Source organism: Zosterops lateralis (assembly GCF_965231275.1).
Source record: "Zosterops lateralis genome assembly, chromosome: 12".
Classification (NCBI taxonomy): Eukaryota; Metazoa; Chordata; class Aves; order Passeriformes; family Zosteropidae; genus Zosterops; species Zosterops lateralis.
The window spans coordinates 13586921-13605016 of record NC_139772.1 but is presented as its reverse complement, the minus strand read 5'-3'; the positions used below and the strand labels follow the sequence as shown (position 1 = coordinate 13605016).

The following is an 18096-nucleotide window of genomic DNA, read 5'->3' as shown; positions in this document are numbered from 1 at the left end:
GCTTTAGCTCACAACCAGCCTCCACCGCTGGCTCACCGGGCATCTCCAGCCCCATCTGTATGGAATGTCACCCCTTGGAAGGCTGGGGAGTGTCGCAGGCAGGATTTCTCCGAGTGTGAGAGGACCCCGCACCGGGGCTGATGTAGGACGAGCCCTCTCTCCTTCCTCGACTGTCTCCGCGGGACGATCGCGCCCGGCGCGTTTTGCCCCCTGCGCGACGCCGTAGCCGTTGCCATGGTGACCGGCCCAGCGGCGCGGGGCCCGCGGAGGCGCCGGGAGCTGCCGTGGAGGCCTCAGCCGCCGGCCCCGCGCCCTGCCTGGGCATGAGGCGGGGCCGGGGCCGCTGCAAACCGCTTCTGCGGGGAGAAGGTGAGGGGTGGGAGGTGGTGGAGTGCGGGAGGGGTCTACGCGGCTCTCACCAGAGTGGCTGCCCTGGAAACCGCTCACCCGGCCCGGCCTCTGGTGCTTGTCCTTGCGTCCCGGTGCCTCTCTCTCTGTCTGCCCTGATAGTGGCTTCATGCTTTGTTTTTTATATTCAGTGTTTTCTGGAAGTGGCTATAAAGACGCGCCGGGCATACCCACTGCGGGTTTTGTAAGAGGCAGCTCAAAGTGACGCACCAGCAAGTTTTCAACAGCCTGGTGAGAAAAGGATTACATGATTGCTAATGATTTCTCATCAGTGATGAGCCAGTTGCCATGTAGCAGCTTAAATGATGAATTCAGGCGGATACTGCTAATTCAAAGGGTGAAATTAGGATTTTTATTCCAGACAACTTGTTGATAAGACTATGCTGATGAACATCTCTGCTATTCTTACCCACTCCTCTAGCAGTTGACCCAAAAAGACATTTCCAGCCTTTCACCAGGGACTGAAGGGCTGTTGGCATACCAAGGTTAGAATTGTTGCTGTGCTTACTCTGTTCCAGCCCTGTGGAATTGTTCTAGCACCGGAACCATTATCAAAAATACCACAAGTGAGCCAGAGACCTCTTCCTTTTCTTTCATCACTCTCCTGTGCATGTTAATCAGACTAATTGAAGTTGTTTGTCATGTTAGACGTTAATTTCACATCCTCTTTAGTTACTAGGGAAGGGTGAGAGTGGTGCAGAGGTACCTTGAGGCAGCTCAGGTCCAGCAGAGCTCCTTTGTGCTGGTTTTGTGATGCTGCCCCTGACCTGGTTTGCTCTCTCTGCTCTCTCAAGCTTTCTGTGAAGCAGAGCAGCCCGACTCTGTTGTTAGAAACTCTGCTGGCCCTGTGGCAAGTGAAAAGCAGCATCTAATAATCCACCACAAACTGAAAAAGAGGGGAAATTGCTTCTGAGCTCAGAGCTGTTTCTCTTCACGTGTGTCATCATTTTCATCTCTAACTTTATCTGCCTTGGAGATCTCTCCAGCACCAGGGCTCAGTCACAACACTTTTGTATCACATCTTTTTGCTTTCCATTTTTGCCTTCTGTAGATGAATGTCTGCAATAAACCTCATAATAAGATAGTTCCAGAGGATCTGGGCGAAGCTGTCCCTGAGGTGAAGACCCAGCGAGCCCGAAGGAATGGCTGGAGCTGGCCCCTGCACCTGTTCCAGGTCATTGCCTGGCTGCTCTTCCTCTTCTTCGCGCTGGTTGGCTTTGGAATCCTGGTTCCTCTCCTGCCCCGCCACTGGCTGCCCGCTGGTTACATCGTATCCTTGGGTGGAGAGGAGAACATGGGCTGGTACAAACTATCGCTGGGGGGTTTAACTGCCTTTGTTAGATAGCAAAGAAAGCATTAGAGAAAAGCACCTGAGCCAGAATATTTCTCACCTGTGTGGGATTTGTGTGTTAAGGTTTAAAAGACGTGTTAAATCCTTAACTGTGTACTTCAGTGTCCAGGAGTGTGTTTTATCTACCATTTAGTTGTTCATCTTACTGCAGTCTCCATTGATCCTGCAGATGCAAATGTGAGAGAAAAGAACTACCTGGGACCTCTGGCCACCTTCAACCGTAACCAACACGCACATGTCATTGAGAACCATCACTGCTATGTCTGTGATGTAGATGTGTAAGTATCTCTTCTTGCTACTGCTCTGTCTTCTTCACCATTGCATTTCACCATTAGTCCTTAATGTCAGACTATAACATTTGAAATTGAGCCCCTGAGCTGCTACGGTGCAAGTTAAGCTTCATCCTGCGGCAGGGTTCAGATAGTTGGGTAGGGGCCCCCTGTCAAATGTCCACAGGGTTTTGTGTTTTATTTCATTGCTCACGTTGTGTGGAGAAGGCTGTAGTGTGCCATGTTCCCTGGGTGTTGATGTTTTACCTGGCAGTGTGTAACTTCTGTGTGTGTATGTGTGCTTGTCTCTGGCTGGATGCTGGCAAGTTGCAGGAAATGCTTGGAGGGCAGGCATTAAGATCAACCTCTGTAGTACTGCTGAAGGGATTCAAATGAGAATTCAACAATGTCCAAATTAAAAATCACGCAGTGCACTGAAAGGTGAATTTTGTAGTGTTTGGGACTGTGGTCCAGCAGTGACAGATAAGTTTGGGAGATAAAGTCCTCCTGATGCTGAAGGTTTACTCACTATTACCAGGATCTCTGCTGCTGTATCCCCCTGTGTTTGAGTCACTGAAAAGTCATGATAATGAGCTGGTGCTGCCACACTAATGCCACCCTTTCTTCGGCAGGAGTGCCAAGTCAAAGCACTGTGGAACTTGCAACAAGTGTGTGTGTGGCTTTGATCATCACTGCAAATGGCTCAACAACTGTGTGGGCGAGAGGAATTACTGGTAAGAGCTTGGCATTGTGACAGAAGCACAGCACTGTATCAATGATGTGTCTCCTTCTCTTTCCAAGGTTCTCCTGTAACTCAGTCCAGTCCATACTTAGCCACTCAGAACCACTTTTCTTTTAGCCCCTGGCTGAACAGAATCAGTCATGAGAAAACTAGATGGAAAATACAAGCATAAATCATGACATTCAAATAACTGGGGATGAAATTGCTAAACTTAGAATGTTGTAGCTGAGCATCTGTAAGTTAAAACAGAGAACTTAGAGTTATTACTTGGTATTAGGAAAAGCTTACAGGATGTTAATTTGGTGTCTTTAGTGCTTCTGAAAGCTGGAGTAGGATTGGAACCATGATGGTGGTGTTCCAATGTGAAACAACCTGCATCCAGATCATGTGCTTTCCCTACAAGACTTGCCAGTTGGCAGGAGTCACAGCAGCATATAGGGACTTCTAATCCGTGCTAGGTTTGAGATAAGAATAAGTAGACTGTCACTGATGCTTCTCAATTTACTTTCCTGCACTTATACCCCGTGGAAAACAAAGTGGTGGTGTTGCTGGGTGCCATGTTACACTGCCATGTTCAGATTTTGTGCAGGGAGCTCTTTGTATGTCTGAGATGTACTTAAATGTTTTGTAACCATGGTTGCATTAAAGGGTCACAGTTTAGTCCCTCAGAGTAACAAATAATAAGTGTAGCTGTTCACCAGTATCTAGCATAAGTGCAACAAAGCGTGACAGTAATTTGAGATACCTGTCTCTATTAAAGGCTGGGATATTGAATTGTATGTGTGATGTTATTGAAGCCACTGAGACCTCTCCCTTTCTTGGCAGGCTGTTTCTGAATAGTGTGCTGTCTGCCATTCTGGGCCTGGGGCTTCTCCTGCTCATCGCTTCCTACGTCTTCGTGGAGTTCTTTGTCGACCCCACGGTGCTTCGCTCTGACCAGCACTTTGATGGTACAGCAGAGCTCCACATGAGCATCCTGGGAATCTGCCAGCTTATCTTGATGAGAGTTTGGATTCTGTGAGCTCTTCCACTGAGGAGAAACTCCATTCCTTACTGCTTCAATTTTATGTTTACTGTTAGAGTACCTCTGCTCAGCTGGATGGAATGTTTTTCCTTACAGAGCTAATTGCTCTTCCTAAAAGCCCTGCAGGCACCACGTTTCTTAGGCCTCCACTGCACAATGGGTCTGCAGCTACTTTTGAGTTAACAGGATTTCCAGCTGTAAAGTTTATTTAGAGATAATTCATACCTGGACAATCTACTTACCTCCAACTCTCTTTGTTTTACAGCTTTGAGGAACCACATGGACCGCTGGTTTGTGTTTCTTCCTGCATCTCCTGTTGAGACTCAGGCACCTGCCATTTTGGTGACAGCTGGGATTTTTATTCTTCTGAGCCTAGTGACCATGATCCTGCTGGGCCACCTCTTGACCTTTCACATCTATCTCTGTAGGTATTTTGTTCCTGTCATCTACACCCCCATTTCATTTTTGCTTATCTTCTATTCATCCTGCATTCACTGTGTGTTCAGCCATGTCAGTTATATACACCCATTGTTCAAGATTGCCATTGAAAACATGCAAAATTGGGATTTAACATTATATTTCTGAGCTCCCTCCTGTACCAAGTACAGTGCATGTGTAATGTGGGGCTTGTGTTGGGCCTCTGCAGCCATGTTTAAGCTATGTTATCCTGAAACTGAGAGCACTTGGGAGGGTATTGCAGAGGCCAAGTGGGATGAACTTGGTGTCAGCCGTGGTGCCAGCAATGGCACATTCAGATTGACTCTGATATGGCCTTTGTGAGTCTCCTCACTGTGCTCACCAGTACTTCTGTTGTGTGTGAGAGTCTGTTTTTTCCGTTACCCCAGAGAAATGTGGATGTACGGAGCTAAATTTCTGATTGGAGCACTGCCATCCAGGATAAGGTCCCTTTATAGAAATTGTACCATATTGATACAAGAATTGTGGAATTCAGAGGAAGAGGCTTTCAGAAAGGCTTCTCTTTAGATCTGCTTGTTGCTCTCTCAAAAAAGTATATTTATGTTTGTTTATGTAGAGATGGGCATCAAAAACTTTTTTTCAGCCATCGTTTAAAATTAAGCCAATGCTTTTTGGCTGCTGATGAAAGTCATGATAGGGAGAGGTCTTATATTTGCAGTAGTTGGTGGTGCCAGAAGTAGGAAAGAAGGGATGTAGTGGAAGAGAAGTGAGGACAGTGGTTACAGAGGATCCTTGGATGGATTTTCAGGTTCTCAGTTAACAGAGCTGCAGATGCCAACACAAACTAGGTCAGCACAAACAGCACAGCTCCAGAAGCAAAACAGTTGCACTGCAGAAATGTAGTGTTTGATAGGTGAATGTTGCCCAGCTGGCATGGACAGGGCACTCATTGAGGGCACTGACCATCATTTTCTTCTAGAGCCTCTTTGAGCATGACTGAAATTTGGGCATGCTGCAATTTTACGTCTTATGCAGAATTGACAGTTGGCTTTTCTGGGTTAATTCCACTGCCTGGAGATTTGAAAGGTTGATCTAACACTTTTTTAAGACAAAAAGCATAACAAAGCTCCAGGAAGGTTTCTTCTGAATGAAAAAGGATTATTCTGTTTAGTCTGGAGTGGTGTTTATCCTGTCCTTGTGTGCAGCTTCCACAAGAGGGTGCTCCCTGCCTGAGATAATGACCTACTTCATCTGTCAGACAGAAACCTCTGTGTGCCACTAGTGCTCTGGGCTTGGGGGAGATTTTGCTGCTCTTTCCTTGAGGTGATTATTTTTCCTCTTCCAGAATAAATTTCGAGCCAAATTAACTTCTACTACTTTTGGCCCAATTTTAAATCTTTATCTTTCATCTTACATGGAAACAGAATTATTGTTAATGTTTTTAACATTTTATTACATTATAATCTGCTGCCCTAAAGAAACTGTTCCCAGCTGTGCAGAATGTAGTGTGTAACTTGCTTTAAAGAAGGGGCGTCACCACACTGAAGCCTTTATTGTGTGCTGCTTATGAGTGTGCATTGCACTTACCACAGCATTTGCACTTACTACTGGGTTTCAGGGAGACAGACACAGTATGTCTGAACTTAAACTCCTCTTACTTCATACTATAATTCTCAATAGTCTCCTCTGAACGTTTTAAGGTAGGTAGTGTTGTAATGAACTGCCTTCCCTCTTTTGAGACTAGAAATACACTTTACCAATTCCAGCATAATTACTGTTGGTCAGTATTTCTTCATAAACTTTTTTGTTTTTCAATAATTAAATTACAGAAATTAGGTAGCACCCATGTGAGTGGTACTTCCCTTATGCTTCCATTAAAAATGACTTAAGTCAGGTATGACTATTAAAATTTAGTATCTAGTTTTGTTCCAAGCACAGTGAAAATTTCAGTTACTCTCCAGATTTTAATTACTCACTATGATCACTCAAAGAAAGTAGGTTATTCTCAAAAAAATAGGCCCATGTATTCAGAAATTCAGACTTAGTTCTGGAGGCATTTGGTGAAACATGGCACTTGAGAAGCTTGGAGGGAGGATTTTTTTTTCTTCAATACCGAGAGGCAGATAGCAGAATAGAAAGGAAAAAAAAATAGTAGGGAATATAGGAAAGCATATAGGATCATTCACAGACTGATTGTATTTTGCATGTTAGTGCTGCAGTGTTATCTGGCCAAAAATGCAGTATTTTAACTGAATAGCTGTATTAAAATATTTTAGAAGTTACACTGTAAGTGTTTAGAAACCAACAAAATCCAAATTAAAAATGGTTATTAGGCCTTTACTTATGGAGCAACATTCTGTTTTTCAAAGAAAGCAAAGGGTGCCATTCTAAGAGCACTTGCCAGCACCCTGCACTGCTCCTGTTAAGTAATCACTTGGCTGCAGATTCACATTCATCTCTATGTTCTCTCTTCTTGCCCAAATGGATCCTGAATTATTATTTCTTCATAAGGTGATTGCTTTAGCAGAGGGGCACTTCTCCTCTGCTCTCCTCCACTTCTCTGTGAAGCAGTCCTGTATTCAGAGCATGGTTTTGAGAGCATGGTTTAAGATATCAGTGATATAAATGTCTTCAGGCAGTGGGAGGATTTTAGTCCAGATGATCGTAGACATCTGCTTTAACTGCTGTGCTTCTGTAAAAAAGAAGGAATAGCTACCAGGCTGTGCACTAAAACCCTTCAGCATCCATTTCTGGGGCTTATTTTCTAAAAATTCTAAACGTCATTATGGGAAGAATGTCTGCATTTAGGACTCTTTTGGGTCTCATGAAGAAACCAAGTTGCTCAGAAATGTCACAAGCTTTTGGTCATTCATGGAGACAGATGTGTTTTCATGGGGACCTGAAGAGCTGATAGAGTCAGGGACATGTGAACTCTGGGCACATCTGCTTGGCACAAGGCAAGCTGTGCACTGATACTCACTGGTTTGATCAATATTTGCACATTAAGTGTCTCAGTCACTACAGGACACACTAACCTGCTCCATTTCTTCTTTCCACTTAGCACCCATACCTTCTGAGTGCCTACCAAGCTGTTTGTCCAGTACAGATCTTACCCTTGTTGGGCATGAATAATTGATTTGCCCTGAAATGAACTGAACAAATCACTACAATATAGAAGGCTGTACTATTCTAGGACACTTTAGAATAGCAGGACTATAAGAAAACATTGTGGTGGTGACTGTAAAGGATATAGTAGGATGTACAGTGCACAGGTACTTTTGGCTTAGATTATCAGTTTCTTCATGTTTATAGTTACTGTTTGATTGTATAGTTATTCAGCTCATTTATGTAAGTGCAGTCAGGGCAGGGCCTTTCCTGTGCTGACAGGTCTCTTTCTTCCCTTTCAGTGTGGCACAAGCTGACTACGTATGAGTACATCCTGCAGCAGCGTCCCCAGCAGCAGCCAGACAAGGTAGACAAGAAGCAGGAATCTTGTTCCTCCCAAGTGAGGCCCAGTCAGGTACTCATCCTACTCATCCTCAGTCCATTTCCCAGAAACAGCCTTGCTTATTTGCTGTGTAAACTTTGTTTCACTTTCTTGAGCTCCATATTTTAAAGGCAGTTGCTGGAGATAAGACTTCAAAGGTACTTTGATGGAGTTGAGTAGGATGTGAAAGAGTGCAAGGGCTGTAATTCCATGAGCACTTTAGGTATAAGCAAGTACTGCTTTCAAAGGAATCAATCCCACCCACTCTCTTCCTCCATTTGTTTTGGACCCTGCACTATCTTGTCTCTTCTGCCAGCACAGCTGTTCATTAGGACAGGGTGGGGGAACTCATCTGAGTAACAACAAACTTTAATAAAAAATAGTTGAGCTGGCCCAGCTCCCTCCCTCCCATTTGGTTCACCAAGAAATCACATAAATGCCTGGCTCAGCACAAATGAGGGTGACTGAAGAGTGGGAAGAATCCTTTCCTTGAAGAAGACAGGACCATCTGTTTGGGTGGCACTGCACATCTTGGGGGCTTGTGTCATGACTTCAAATGAGACAGGCTCTAGGGCTGGAGAAACTGGGGCTAATCACTGAGCAGCTAATAATACCAGTAGTTTAATCATCTTGAAAGTGAAAAGGACACTAGTTTTTCAGAAATGACCCAAATATCTGCTTTTCTTTGAAATGAGTCTGTATAATGATAAGGGTCCTTGTTATTACCATGCTGTTGATCTGTATCTCTGTAAAAAGAGTTCTAGAAGCTCTTAAATGCTACTAGACTCTGCAGAGTCAGATGTATGAGGCTCTGAGTTGAGAGGTTCAGTGTAATTTATTTTGCTACAAGGCAAATTATTGGATTAACTCAAATTTTGACTGCACACATTCTGTACTAACTTTAGCAGGGGCTTGAACTAGAAACTTCCAGAAATTCTTCCTAGTCTAAATTATTCTGTGATTCTCAGTCATGTGTAACTTTTCATTTTATGCAAATGAGTTATCTACTATGCAAGCAGTTTTATATTTCATAAGAAATTAATTAAATCCAAGCTTCATCCGAGTATTCTCTGTAGAGATAGTGGGATGTCTCTGGATTCATCCATAGTTCTTCCCTATCAAAGCAAAGGGGAAAGTGAGTTCATTCAGTTTTGTATAATATGAAGTCCCTAGCTTTTCATATATGTTTTTTACTGTTTTGGAAAAGTTGAATTTTCAGTTTAAACTGAGGTTTCTATAACAACAAAAATATTTGGCACTTTGTTTCACAGAGCTTTGCTTACTATGAAAATTAAAATAATCATAAAGCATTAGCTCTAATCATTAAGTTTCTGAATTTAAATTGATACTGCAAAGGTATTTGAACAGAGGTGAACTTCATGTGTGTGTGCACATTTGGGATGTTGGCATTCAGTGATGTTCTCCTGTCTGCACTGGTTCTTATCTAGATATGTGTGAATATGGTTAATTTGAAGCAGCAAGCCTGGAAGGAGCAGGGTGAAAAGGAGTTTGGTGTTTCAGGGCTGCAGTTAGGACTTTGGGGAACAAGAAAGACTGGATGATGCCCAGTAACATTGTTAAGAAAAATGTTAACCCACCAGATTTTCCTTGTTTCTTACATAGCAACCAGAGATAAACACAAACAAATAGATTGGAGTAGGAGGACACCAAGTGACTTGCCTTTTGTAAGCTGTGTTGAATACAGCCTTCTTTAGCTTGAACACTGCAACCCTTTGTAATTGATCCAACATGTTGTAAGCATAAAATGGAAATCATCCTCTTCCCACTTTTGTCTGAACTGTTCATTCATTTTAGGCACTGAGAAGAAACATGTATTTCCCCTTTAATGCTTGTTTTTGAGCCTTATTCAAGCTTGGGTGTTGGTTTTGGCTTCAGTTTTCCATGTCGGTTTGTGGTTAACTCTTGAGCTATGTTCAGGTTAAAGGATTCTTGTTCAGGATAAAGGATTCTTATGTACTTGTAGGATCCACAAAATAAGAGCCCTAATTATGCACATTTAAGTGGTTCAGATGTCACAAAAAATGCAAAACAGTTGGACACATTGAGCCTTTGCTTCTATTACCATACCTAAAGCAGGATGTGCAAGTTTTCTGTAGTCATTTGCAGTCCAAAGAAATATAAACTAAACCAAACCCTATGCTTTAATGCATAATTGCATTCATGCCAGGGAGCTATCTGGCTTTCATATGAGGCCAGCTGGGATGTGATTCTTCTCACATTCCTAAAACTTAGAACTTGCTTTGGAAACTTACTCAGGTTGGTGGGGTTTGATTTTAAATACTAAGCACAGATTTTACTCAGTTTCCCTTCCATTTTCAGTATTGTTTTTTTCTTCAAAAGTCGATGTAAAATTAACTTAGTCTTCACTCTCAGCCTCAACTTGCAACAGACCCACTTTCCTTGGGACAAGAACTTTTTTTCCTGTTCAATTCTGCTTGCCCTCCAGGCAGACAACACTTCAAGGCACTTCCTGACACTGAAGTGTTTGATAAGGGCAGCTGCAGTGGGCAAGGGAGCTGAATCCATCCTGGGCTTGTAAACCATGGACCTTGGGGTGGGCACGGCTGGAATTTGGTGAACATGGCCAGGATTTGCACGGGGGCAGAACTTGGGAGTCTATCAGTCCAGCAGTCTGCTTTCAGCAGGACCAGCAGCTGAATCCTGACAGCCCAGCTACAAAGGGTAGCCTGTGTTGATGCTGCAGTGGAAGGATTCTGACTCTCCTGCTAAATGCCTGGGAGCAGAGAGAGGCTTGGACTATGCTGTGGCTGTAGCTTGTGTCACACTGTGAGAGAACATTGTATTTTCTACTGATTGAATCTCATTTGTTTTAGTAGTCAGCTCTAATGCTTTACTTTCATTTATGTGACTGTTTTGGTTCTACATTATTTATAGTAGGCTGAAATTAACAAAATGGATCTAAAAAGCTCTTTCATTCTCTGCTTGGAAAGAAATTGTCCATGTTATTCTCAAGATGAATCATTTATTGAGCTCCCTTGAAATGCCAGTCCTGCAGTCCTGTTTATGTGCTGTGGACATTGAGTCCTGATTGTTTTCAGTTATTCTGTGCAGTGGGATGTCTCTGCTGCAGCTCATTTCAGCCGTGATCTGCTCCACTCTGAAAAGACCTGTATCTCCTGCCTGTACACTCACAGTGACACAAGACTGTGTCTGGTCTCCTTCCCTCATGACTCAGGTGCATGAGGCCTGAATGTAAATCTTGATTGTAAATGTCCCAAGGAGCTTTGAGGAGACATTTTGCACACTTTTTGTTCAGTTGGTGATGAGTGACAATCTGACTTGAGTTACAAGTTCCAACTGAAATTCATGTAGTAAATTTCTGCAGATTATTAATCTTGCACTCAGATAAATTTTTAAATCAGAAAGTCATGTTTTTGATTGCTAAACCAATTCCCTTCAGATGTTATGTTACCACCTAGAAAAAAGCTGAAATTGTTATTTTTTTCTCTTTTTATTTGCCTTTCCTTTTTATTCCTGACATCTGAAATGATTTCTTGGCCGCCACTGAATGTGCAGCTCCATGGATTCTTTTCTAGTTCAGAGACTGATGCTTTGTATATAAACTTTACACTGCTTTTCCCACATGCTTCACTTTCCATCTTTACCTCTAGCAATGTTGATTTCTTGTGCCATTTTACCACCCTGTAATTCAATATTGCAAAGATCTTCCGCAGCTCTTTGCGGCTGCCTTTCATTTTTAATGCCTTACATCAGGGAGTGTCATCACCACCAGGCTTCTCACTGCTCTGCTCTTTTGTTGATTGTTTATGGATTTGTTGAAGTGCAGAGGCCCTGGATCTCTCAGGAACCCATTTGTGGCGTGTCCAACTTTGACTTCATTTTCTCAAATTTGCTGATCAGGCTGTTCAGAAAAAATAGGTCTTCATGGGCTTGTTTTAGCTATTTTTGAAGCTAATGACTATCACATTTTAAATCCTTCCATCTTAACCTAGAAGTTACTTTAAGATTTCTTTGTAGTCACTGCACAGTGAAATACTTAGGAAGAAGTTCTCTTGATGATTATCCAAGTTTAAGAGCAGTTGATATGTGGTGTCAAGGTTCTTCTGAGCATGGATTAGCCTTTTTTGATAACAGAGTTTTATCCCTTGACACTCTGACCATCTTAACTGGGTGCTTTTGAGGAAGGACTGGGTTCCTTTCCTGTAATGCAGCACTTGGATTTAGGAGGCTTATTCTTATAATGTTTCTGAAAATATGCAATTTTCAAGTTCAGCTGTCATTACTCTGAGCTCACCCATACCTGAAGCAAATAAGTAATATATCACACTCATTTTTAAAAATCAGCAGGTTTTAGTCATACAGGGTCACACAAGAAATAGGAAACATTTAATGCTTTTTATGTACATTTCATGCTTCCATCTTTCTCACCTCCATTTCACATTTAAAAGACATTTTTTGCATTCACTGCAGAGCTCCTCAGATTGAACTGTGTAACTAATGGAAGCTTTAAGTGGTATTTTGAATGTGGTCCCAAGAAATGACTAAGCTGATCTCTGTAAGTGTGATTTGGTTTTGAGTCACATGAAATACTGGCTGGACTAAATGAATTAATCAAGGACTTCTAATTGTGCCAGTCTTGATTTTCCATCTTCTTAAGCAGAAGTTTCCTGCTGTGCTACCTGTAAGGGCAAAAGATGTCTGGCATGAGGAGAAAGAGTACATCTGTAATGAAAATCCCTCTTCTCCCCTCTGTGTTCATATTAGTCTGAAAATGTTGTTTTGGTTTGGTTTGGTTTGTTTTTTTTACAGGAAGCAGACTTATTGTCAGGTAATCCTGGCTACAGAGACCCTGGAATTCAAGTGGAGGAAGTCTCAACAGTAACTTCAGGAAAAAGGTGAGAAAAGTTGAGGATAAAATTCTCCTGGCAGCATGTCTGGTGAATGAGAACTTGCTGTCAAGGTCACTGATGTGCCCTAAAAGTACTTAGAAAGATCGGGAGCACCAGTATTTTGAGCAAGGCATGGAGAAATCTTTGAGTTTCAGGAGGGTAAATACCTGCAGGAATACTTGCCTTCCCTCTCCTGGGAAAATACCATTCCTAGAATACTCCCTTTAGGCTGTTTTATATTAAATATTTTATATGAAACTGGTTTCTATTAATTGTTTCATATTAAAATTACTTTAAGGCTGGCTGATTTGTCCTGTAACTCCTCTGTTGAGCTCATTATAGTTACATGATTTCAGGCTATGGAGAAATGCATCACAACAGTTACAAGTTTATAACACAGGCAAACACTCCTGGGAAAACAGGATCTTTGCCTCTTAATTAGTCCTTTCCTGTTAACTTGTGTCCCTGGGGATTTCCTTGTTATTTTGCACAATTGTGCAGGAAGAGTTTCCCTGCAGTTTTTCTGGGAATGCTGCATAAGGCAGGGGAGGCTGTGATCAGCCTGATCTGTGTGTGCAAAGAGGGCATCAGACTTAAGTGCTGTTTTAGGGAATCACCTTTGTGTGTCTGCTGTGTTTTTAGCTTTCCAAAGCTCTCTGTCCATAACCAAGAAGGTGACCCCAAGCAGAGCTCAGCCCCTGAGCCCCCATCTCTTCACTCTGTGGCCCCTTCTCAGGTAAGGAGGATTTTCCACACTCCCAACCTGCTGCTGACAGCCCCCCCAGGTGCTTGGGCATGGCCGCTCCAGAGCAGGCTGTGCCTTACCCCTGCTCACAGACTCTGCCTCCCCTCAGTGTGTGCCCTGCAGTCACCAAATCCAGGTGATGTTCTTCTGTCACTGCTCACAGGCATGATCAGAGCTATCCTACAGTCCCCTCATAAGCTCACAGCTGTAACACAGCTGTAATCCAGTGCCTTGCTGCCCCACTGCAGCTCAGTGACTCTAACTGTACTGCTTTGTTGATGTAAGAAGCTCTGCACATTTCTGTAGAGCAAAATACAACAGTTTAAATGTTCAAATAAGGCATCTGCCCAGGGAAAGATAGTATGTGTGTGGATATGGAGCTTGAGTGGATGGAACAGCTCTCCAAGTCTTGGACTGGGCTCCTGATATTCATGTATCTGTATCAGATGCCCTTTCCTCTTGCTCAAATGGCAGGTGGTGGTGCTTTTCCTCTTTCCTCCAAGCTTATTAATCAGTCTTGCCATATAGATAGTAAGAAAATTTTGTTTTCATCTATACTTTATTTGGGACAAGGACTATCCCTTTCTTGGGACATCCTGTGCTGTGGGAGTTTTGGTCCCCTCTTCTAGTTTGGCTTTAGAAATGCAAGTGACCAGTGTCTTGTACAATCCCCAGCTCTATGAGACAACAGCTTAAAGGTACCTCCATGGAGAGAGTCACTGTATGCAGATAATGTGGATGTGTTTTCATGAAATGCCTGTTCTCTATTACTCCTTCATAGTAGCTCAAATATTCTAAATATTCTTGGACTTTGGTTATATGTAGTGCTCATTATTCAAAGTAGGAAGAATTAAAAAGAGGTGACAAGTAAAAAAAAAATCACCTTACTTTGGGCTGGTGAGGTGACTTCCTTTCTCTTGGGCCACTTGCTTTCACAGCAACAGAAGAAAAGAAGAAAGAAAATGCAGAAAGGTTCTTCCTCAGCAATGGACAGTGGATCTAAAGCCCATGCTACACCTCCACCCTCATTCCCAGATCCCCCATCAGGTGAGAGTGCACCAGTCAGCTTCTCTGCTGAATCTTGCATAAATATATGTATTATTTGCTTTAACACTAGTAGATCAGCCATAGCAGAGTTCCTGGGCTTGTTGGTGTCCTTTTGGGGCTGAGAGATCTCTCCTTAAGGTTTCTTCTCCCTTTATTTCCATCTGCAGAGTTCTCAGCCATGGCTGCTGCCACCTCACCTTCCCACAGCCTTCACCTCTTAGTGCCAGCTTTTCCTCTGAGAGCTGCTGTGTCCCCCAGCAGCATGGGCCTCATCCAGGCAGCAGGACCCCCAGCTGACTATCACTCAGAGTCTGCCGAGTCCATGGATGAGATTCCTGTGGCTCAGACTCGCCTTGGGAGCCCAGTCCTTCAAGGGCCTCTTAAAAATAACTCAGGCAACTCTCAACATTATCCCTTGTCCACAGACAATCCCAGAGGAGGCAGGAAGAAGAACCTGTATTCTGAGCACAAGGCCAAGAAAAGAAGCTGCCAGCAGGACAGACGTGTGCAACGAGACCTGGAACTTTTTTCTAAGATTCCTGCTGTGTTTGTAAGTAAGAGCAGTGGAGAACCTCTTGGCCCTCAGCTCCAGCCCAGTGAGAGCACATCCGAGCCTGATCACAGAAAATGCACCAGCAAGCAGCACGTGGGCACACATGATCCATGCTCAAAGGACATAAGGACAAGCACCACAGCGGCCTAGGGATCATCCTTCCAAAGCCATGGCCTTTGGGAGCAGCATTAGTGCTGTGCAGAGGCCTACAGGACTCACCCCTCACTGTGCATGTGCTGTCAGGCTGCAGTGGGACATTTCCCATCCTCAGCCAAAAGCAAGAGGCAGCAAGGTGGCAAAGCTGGGGTAGCCTTGTTGCTCAGGAGAGCTCAAGTGCTTTCCCTGGGACAGGGCCAACCCCTCTTTGCCCTCTGCACGCTGGTACTGCAGTGACTTCCCAGCAGAGTGTATGGGGCTGCAGCTCTGCCATTCCCTGTGCCCTGAAAGCTGTATTTCCATCTGCCTACACCCTGTCAGTCTTTGGCTCATGCTCAGGGGCTTCAGCAGGTGGTCAGGGAGTAACCTCAGGTTTGCCCCATCCCTATACCGCTTTCCACTGTGCACCCTCAAGCCAAGCCCGCCACGAGTGTGTTCTCTGTAAGGCAGTGTGGTTTCACCTGCTCCCCCTTCCCAGCAGCCTGGGGTGCCCCACGCTGCAGCATTCTCATCACAAGTTTTGGGATACAGAAGGCATGTAACCTTTCCAATTCCTGGGCTGCCAGATCTGTATTAGTCCACAGCCAGGCCTGGGGTGCGTGTAGTGCAGAAAGGTCCCACAGCAGACAGTGGGGCACATGGTCACTGCCTCAAGCCACAGCATCCTGTGCTGGGGGTGAGCTGCAGAGAACTGTCTGGGCTGCCATCCTACAGCACCTGTTCTCTCCCTGCCCTCCTGACTTCCCCAGGCAGCATGCCCCATTCCAGATTCCTGGCTGAGGGCTGAGGCTGGGCTTCCAGCAAGCCCAGATCTTTCTGGCAGCCAGCTAATCTCAGAGCCCAGACAGCAGCTACACACACATCTCCATGGGCTTTGCCACCAGCGTGGCCATGTCTGACAAGATTTGGCACAGCCCCGAGCAGCAGCACTGGCATGGCTGGAAGCACATTTGCAAACATCCACAGCACAGCACACTGCTGGTGCTGTGAACAAACAGGTGCAAAAGAAAAGGAAGCCAGGAGAGTCTTCATCACCTTTCCAAATGTTTTGATGCATGGAAGGCACAACTGACCTTTCTCCAGGCTATGGTGGGTGCAGCTTAGGGAAGGAGAGGACAAAGCAGGGTGCTGTGAGAGTCAAGCTAAATTGTTCTCCTCTTGTCTAGCTCAGTCTGAAAGCATTCCTTGGAACTGGGTTAGAGCAGGACAGGGGTTCTGAGGGGGACAAAGGCTCTTTGGGCACAGTCAACACAGGACAGACAGGATGGACTCCCAGCCTTGATGGGAGAGACTACCCTGGGAGAAAGACCTGGAGGTGTTTTAAAGGGCTGCCTTACCACTCTTCTCTTGTCTGATTTTTGTCTCCTGAAAGAGCTGGGATGAGGAGCTTTTACTCTTCATCAAATTACACAACCTGGTGATCAGAAAAAGTGAAGTGTCATGTAGTTGTTGAAGTCATTTTGTCTCAGTTTGCAGGAAGGGCTGGCCTGTGGTTACACTCCTTGCAGCTTCCCTGCCTGCTGTGGCCAGTGGTGCCTGCTGGCAGTGTGACCCTTTGGAAAAGCAGGTGAGTGTAGACCAGCAGATATGGCACTGGGTGTCTACAGAGTCCAGGCCATTGCTCACCAATGGGTCCCAGTTAGACAAAGTCCTTGGTGTTGTTTCTCCTCGTGTCAACTGTCATCCGGGGGAACTACATCCTGCAGCAATGCTGTGCTCTTGCTATTCCAAGGCCAGCTGTCTCTCCATCAGAAAGCATTGATAATTCCTCTTTAGCAGGTGCCCCTGAGCAGACTTTGTGTGTTTTCTTACTCTGTCCATGCAGAATCAGGCCCAAAATCATGTATGGAGCTCTTCAGTAGCTCTGGCCACAATAAAATTTTCTATATTCTTTGCTAAATCGTTTCCTCCTTCCTTTTGCAGCAATTCCCAGCTCTGCCCCATTGATGATTCCCAGGCTGTTTGGTTGACTTCTCCCTGAGCCTCTGGAGTCCCAGAAGGGCTCAGCACTGTAACTGATGTGGGGGTGACAGCAGTGTCCTCTCCACAGGGCCTTTTGGGTGTTAGTGTCTTCCCTGAGGGTAGGGATCGGACCACCTTCTCCCCGTGGAACCCAGCCTGGTTTTTGTGCTGGAGCAGGGTGAGTACCAGAGGGAGGAGACGCAGCCAGCTCTGCATTGTGCTGCAGAAAGGCTGCTGTGCTCTTTGGGCTGAGGGGAATGGGGTTTCCTGGGCTATCAGATGTCCAGGGACATCCTTCTGCTGCCTTCAGCTGGAACATTTGCTCCACTCTGCTGAATAACTCAAGGCTGTCAAACATGCAAGGCTGTGTCCATGCATTGGAGCAGCTGGGTGCTGAGCCAGGAGCCAAGCTCCAGCAGAACGGGTTCCCAGCACTGCCAGTGTTGGACTCTGATCTCCTAAACCTCAAGGGCAGCAGGAGGATTGTGTGTGCCACATGGTGATTGAAATTGGCTGGGGTTTATGTTTTTGCTACATCCAAGGAGCACTGTTGAAGATCCACGGTGAGCACCCAAGAGTGAAAATGGTGAGGCTGAGACGGTTTTAACACCTGGACTCTACTTCCCAACTTTGTTTTTGTCCTCTTGGAGCTTTAACATTGATATGCTGTAGGTTCAAGTGTCAGTGACATTTCTGCTGCTCTGCATTAGGAATGTCCATAGCAGACCTGTAAGCAAAAGGAACAAGTCACATTGGGGTGCTGCTGCAGAGTCTAGCATGTGGACAGAGCAGTCCTGGGCTCAGCACCAGAGGGTTGCAATGACCACAAGCTGCAGCCCAAGACCATTGGAGAGCTGGGTTGAGGTCCTGACAGCGGAAGTCCTGATGCCTTCAGCTTCCCATCCCTGCCGACACAGAGGTCTGACATCCTCAAGCACCTTCTCCAACACTAGATAAAAGGTTTTTGCCAGGGTGTGAATTCTCCCATCAGCTGGAGGCAGTGCCCTGGACCAGCTGTTTCCACCACAAGACACTGTAGCTTT

General features: G+C 44.8%; 1 protein-coding gene across 6 annotated transcripts; it reads left to right on the top strand.

The window, feature by feature from the left end:
- The first annotated feature begins 273 nt into the window (after positions 1-273).
- Positions 274-16979, top strand: ZDHHC1 (zDHHC palmitoyltransferase 1). 6 transcript variants are annotated; one of them, XM_083870440.1, is made up of 12 exons: positions 274-369; positions 1460-1678; positions 1862-2037; positions 2661-2762; positions 3596-3720; positions 4060-4218; positions 7619-7731; positions 12511-12596; positions 13233-13326; positions 14274-14382; positions 14808-14932; positions 16561-16979. In XM_083870440.1, exons 2-12 carry the CDS (start codon positions 1460-1462, stop codon positions 16660-16662), a joined length of 1410 nt encoding a protein of 469 aa, XP_083726566.1. In that variant the 5' UTR covers positions 274-369; the 3' UTR covers positions 16663-16979. The 6 variants fall into 6 exon arrangements, with proteins under 6 accessions (XP_083726566.1, XP_083726565.1, XP_083726564.1 ...); XM_083870436.1 differs by adding an exon at positions 540-639 and having other exon boundaries at positions 303-369; positions 14550-16979; XM_083870439.1 differs by having other exon boundaries at positions 7619-7683; positions 14808-16979.
- The last annotated feature ends 1117 nt before the right edge of the window (positions 16980-18096 follow it).

Coding starts and splice junctions, on each gene's coding strand:
- ZDHHC1 (XM_083870435.1), top strand. CDS start 1,460: ATGAATGTCTGCAATAAACCTCATAATAAGATAGTTCCAGAGGATCTG. Junction 2,763..3,595: donor GTGGGCGAGAGGAATTACTG/GTAAGAGCTTGG, acceptor CTTTCTTGGCAG/GCTGTTTCTGAATAGTGTGC. Junction 4,219..7,618: donor GACCTTTCACATCTATCTCT/GTAGGTATTTTG, acceptor CTTCCCTTTCAG/TGTGGCACAAGCTGACTACG.